The sequence below is a fragment of the Pinus tabuliformis genome, chromosome X (assembly GCF_031772625.1).
Source record: "Pinus tabuliformis cultivar Carrire ecotype Pingquan chromosome X, CPIR1, whole genome shotgun sequence".
In the NCBI taxonomy this organism is placed as follows: domain Eukaryota; kingdom Viridiplantae; phylum Streptophyta; class Pinopsida; order Pinales; family Pinaceae; genus Pinus; species Pinus tabuliformis.
Genome location: NC_142308.1, coordinates 1,063,211,359 through 1,063,216,879, shown reverse-complemented (window position 1 = coordinate 1,063,216,879; position 5,521 = coordinate 1,063,211,359). Strand labels below are relative to the sequence as shown.

Sequence of the window (5,521 nt, the reverse complement as noted above, 5' to 3'; positions counted from 1 at the left end):
TAGCTTTCTATATTTTTTTATGTGGTACCTTTCTCGCAATCTTTATTACTCACATGTCCAAATCATCATGGTAAATTAATCTTGTGATTTTCTAATTAGTGTGCTCATTGATATGGGGATTTATGCCATCAAAGTTTCAATTCAAATTCTTTCCATCAAGGTTTCAATTTTGATTAGATTCTTTCCATCAAGGTTTCAATTTTGATTATGCCTTATTAGTAATGATTTTATTACATTCAAGATTTCAATTTTGTTTATGTGTTATTAACAATGATTTTAATGACTTTCATTGCAAATCCAAAGAAAATTTTTCATTCAAGCGAACAACTAAACTCTAAAATTGAGCAATAGATTAACACTTTAAGAAGAGATTAACATCATTCCAATGCATGTGAAAATCAAGCCAAGACTATCATAGAAAGAATTATAATTAAAAATAAGAGAAGTTCTTAAATTACAGACTTGAGTTTCCCCACCAAAAATATGTGCGAAAAACTCCTTTACCATTCTATTTTGCTTCCTTGTATTGTACAAGGAATAACTTATCCATATAAAAAATTAAATATACCAATATCAAACAACATCAATCCTACTTTTATGCTTTTAACAAGAGGAAAGAAGATTGTGAAAGATAAGTGCTCATAGTTAACTACACTTATGTCTCTTATATGCATGTTAAAGTTTTATAACGATCCATTTTAAGCACAAATCTAACATGAGCTAAGAGGGATCAAATTTCATCAAGTGAAAACTTCTTTTAGAGTGCAAAATACTATATATATATATATATATATATATATATATATATATATATATATATATATATATTTTAAATTGTATTTTTCTCTACTATATAGAGTACATAACATAAATTTTGAAGTCAAAGAAATATTTGTTGGATTTACACAAAATAACATATACCTAGAAAGGGACCAAACTATAATTTTTTTAAACTATTTCAAATGTTTTAATCATAAAAACTTTTTTTTTCAATAACTTTATATGATATATACATAAAAAAAAATTAAAATGATATATAATATATACATAGTTAACATTAAAATATTTTACATCTAGACATTTTATTAGCACTCATTAAAATGGTTTTTTGTTACTAATATGTTTTTAAATATAAGTCAATATTAATTAGTATTAAAACATTTTATTGACAACCCACTTTCAATATTTTATTATGTAGAACATTAAAACATTTTCATTTAATATTTTTTTACTATATATAGATATATATGAAGTTGATATTGACATAAATTATTTGATATACATCTTTAAATAGTTTATATAAATATTTTGTTGAAATATTTTTGAAATGCTACTCACCCTAAACATGCATAACATATTCTTTTTTTTAATAGGGGACATTGGTTTTCTATTTAGAGGATATTTAATTTTTATTTAAGAGAAAGACCTAGACTTCACCCTAAACATGCATAACATATTCTTTTTTTTAATAGGGGACATTGGTTTTCTATTTAGAGGATATTTAATTTTTATTTAAGAGAAAGACCTAGACTTCCCTGTGATCACAAAGGAAATTACACATCGCCATTATATTGGCCACTTAATGAGTTGATATTGCCACTTACACATTGTGCAACATACCAATCTAATAATACAATTACATAGGGAAACTTTAGGGGTGAAATTTAGCAATTAGACTAATTTTTGGACATTTTCTGAAAAAAAATATTCATCCTTAAAAATTAACCTATTTTTTACATATATATAATTAAATAGATGATATTCACCAAAAAAAATTATGGATTTGAACTTATGATGTCATTAATGCTACCAACAACTTATGATGTTATTAATCAGGACCAATAATGTATTATGTGATTAATCCAAAAAATATTATCAAAATAATTACAAAACTCTAAAATCAAATAGTAAATTACAATATATAAGAAAAATATGAAATCTTAAAAAATGCCCTACAATAAATTATACGTACAAAATGTACTAAATTAAAAACTTACAACCACTTACATTTAGTAATAATGCATTTATTATGACTATTCTTTTCAGTTAGAAAAAAAAACTGAACATTTATTATGACCTTGTTAAAGGTATCCTTCCACAGTACACACTATATTCGTTGTCATTTAATTTAATAAACTATATTTTGATAAATCCTCATTTAATTCAATAAACAATATTTTTAATAAATTATTCGGGGCAAATTATATATACAAAATTTACCAAATTAGAAACTTACAACCACTTACATTTAGTAATACATTTATTATGACTTTTTTTCTTAGGAAGAAAAAAAAGCTAAACATTTATTATGACCTTGTTAAAGGTATCCTTCCACAGTACACACTACATTCATTCTCATTTAATTCAATAAACAATATTTTTAATAAATTATTAGGGGCAAATTATATATACAAAATATATCAAATCAGAAACTTACAACCACTTACATTTAGTAATGTATTTATTATGATTTTATTTTCCTGAGGAAGAAAAAAAAGATGAACATTTATTATGACTTTGTTAAAGGTATTCTTCCACATTACACACTACATGTCATTTAATTTAATAGATTATATTTTAATAAATTACTCATTTAATTTAATAAACAATATTTTAATAAATTATTGAGGGTTATATTTAAAGAATTCTGTGTTTTTATTGAGACGGATGAATTTTTGACTAAATTTAAAAAAAAAATCTTATAAAAGTAGTCTTTGAATCATGTTTTTATGGTGAAAATGAGCACCATCAAAAACATTTAAAAACAACCAAAATTATAAAAAAAATTCAACTTTTACTTGAATTTCGATTTTTTTTTAAAATGTGAGGGAATTTTTTTTTTTTTTTTAATTTGCATTTTCATTTCGTGCCATCGTAAACACGATGTCTATTTCTCATTCCTTCTTTCCCATATTTAATGAAAAACACCCATATTTAAAGAAAAACACCGTAACTTAGTGCAAACATAAGCTCTCTGTCTGTTTCTTATTCTCGTTTTTATTGCGAGGAGGACGTACAGTCAAATTGACTTGTAGACAAATGCAGTAGATTCCTGTAGCCACCAACAAACCTATGAAAATTCTTGCTGAAATCGGATGTTCTAATGATAACAGAATATTGAAAGGAATTCTGTTGGTCTGGATCTAGAGTTCGTCTGTTCCGTGAATATTCTGGTTTGTAGAATCCCCTTGAGACTCTTGATCGTCCCCAAAAGAAGGAAACACAACCATGGATGGGCAATTGCTGTGTGGATAAATGGGGCATTCAATAACAGTGACAGCATCAGATTTATCAACACACACGTACACCTGGTATAGTTGATGCTCTCCCTCTGCGCTCGTGTTGCAGTCGATTCCTGGGAGCTGCCCAGTGTTTTGTTTAATGGCTTCCTTGATATCGCTCAAACTGTATTGGTTTCCATCGGGTTTAATACCTGCAAACAAACTACCAATTAACAAATTTTGTAACAAGGAATTAATCTGAGAGTGACCTTATGATATGTGACCACCTGCAGTTTTAAGAGCCCCAAGAATGTCTATATTTTGTCTCAAGGAGAGAGCCTTCTGGAAGTATGAATGCTCATCAAGATTGAGGGAGCAAGTGCCATGCTTCTCCCACTCGTGTCCCCAGAATTCCTGTCCATCGCTGCTTGGACAGCTTAACGACCCCCAATAACTGTTTAGCTCCTCCTCCAAATCTGAAATCCGCAAATTTTCTTAGAGTATATCATGATCCTATTAGGTAAACGTTAGATGTTATTCGTACATGGAGAAAGATAGAATTAATGGCACCTTTGAGTAATCGAATTCTCTGGAAGAATCACAGAACTGTGGCCATTTGCCGGTGTTGTAGTTGGGCCATAGGCCATGAATGGAAAAGTCGGAAGCAGGCTTTCCCGTGCGAGGGTAGCAGCATCCTCTGCGCGTATCGCAGTATGAACCAGGCCACTATATTTACAGCCAACCAATTACCATCAACTTACACAAGATTGAAGAATAAAGCTGAAAATGAATCTGAGATTCAGGAATCACGTCATGAAAATATGTGTGGAATGACACTAGTTTAGATCTATTTAACATTGAATTTATCATGAATTTAATATTAGTTTAGAGGGATTTGAGAAAAAAAAAAAAATTATGTAGAGGGATTTGATCTCTCCTGCATGATAAATTCAGTGTTATTTAACACGGAACAATATCACAGTTTTAAATTATCATTATATATATATATTATTATATATATGTTTAAAATTAAACTCAAAATCTATTTTATACTCTCTTTTTTTTTTTCCTTAACATAATCATATCATTCTCTTCGATCTAATTTGCTGCTTGCCTGCTATTTATATATGTATTTCGATGCCGAAAATAATAAATTTGAGATTCAAGGATCACTTCATGAAAAAAAAAATACCTGTTGAACGAAATAATAGAAATCAAAAGATCTGGCAATGGCACCAATGGAACAGCACTCAACAATGATGAACACCAACATTATCCAACGTCCATTGATACTCCAACTGGTCCCCATTATCAAGAATTTTCTGCAATCAACTTTGCTCCTTGTTACGATGGCTGTCTGTATGCAATATGAATCAGAACTTATATCATGAATCGATTGAGACTGTGGATGAAGTGGATGACTGAACCTATGGCGTGACCTACATGAATTTATAACAACTTCTCAAGCTTTCATGAAGGCAATTAGCCACCGAAAGCGATTGGTTAGAAGTTTCGTATGGATAATTAAGAGGGTTAGTTGGCAGCCGTACCTCGTCTGACCTCCTCTGCCATAGTTGGCAGGATTTCCATGTGAGCTTTGTTAGCATATGCTAAATTCTATAGCATATTCTTAAGGGTGGAAGATATATTATAAGTTTTGAATAAATATATGCATTTTGAATGTACATATTATATTGAAATTGAAAAGTGATTGCACATTTTTAATTGAATTAATTTTTTTTAATTAAAATTACATTTAATTGTATGTTATAAAGTGTTAGTGAGTTGTTTTTTGTTTGTTTGTTTGTTTTTTTTGGCAGTTTTTTATTTATTTTTAGTGATTTTGCCTAACCGGTTGAAGCTTTGATGGAGCTTCTCTTTAATCCTTCCTTGATTTTCTTATTTTGATTTTCCATCCATCCTTGAGCCTTGAGCAAAAGTCTCCTTGAGCCTTGAGCAAAAGTCTAAAAAGGTATTGAATTAAATTTTTTAATTAAAATGACATCTAATTATATGTTATAAAAATGTTGAATTAAATTTTTTAATTAAAATAACATCTAATTATATGTTATAAAGAGTAAATATTTGATCAACTAAAATTGAATTTTTTCAATTTAATGGAATTATATCATTATATCTAATATATCACTTAGATTAAACAAGAAAATTGAACCACTAACACATAAAAAAACTGCCTTAACAGAACAGCCGATTACTATTTATCCACAATCCCATTGAACTAGCCATATAATTTTCGAAAATATGAATCTCAATATTTTATAGTTTCCTTAATTTGAGCA

At 28.5% G+C, this 5,521-nt stretch overlaps 1 protein-coding gene across 1 annotated transcript; it reads right to left on the bottom strand.

Annotated features, from left to right (window-relative positions):
* Positions 1–2,966: 2,966 nt before the first annotated feature.
* Positions 2,967–4,617, bottom strand: LOC149143484 (ribonuclease 1-like). The gene is made up of 4 exons (XM_089449279.1): positions 4,414–4,617; positions 3,796–3,947; positions 3,509–3,708; positions 2,967–3,433 (listed from the first exon to the last, which is right to left on the bottom strand). The coding sequence occupies exons 1-4, from the start codon at positions 4,528–4,530 to the stop codon at positions 3,144–3,146; spliced, it is 759 nt and encodes a 252-aa protein (XP_089305405.1). The 5' UTR covers positions 4,531–4,617; the 3' UTR covers positions 2,967–3,143.
* Positions 4,618–5,521: the final 904 nt, after the last annotated feature.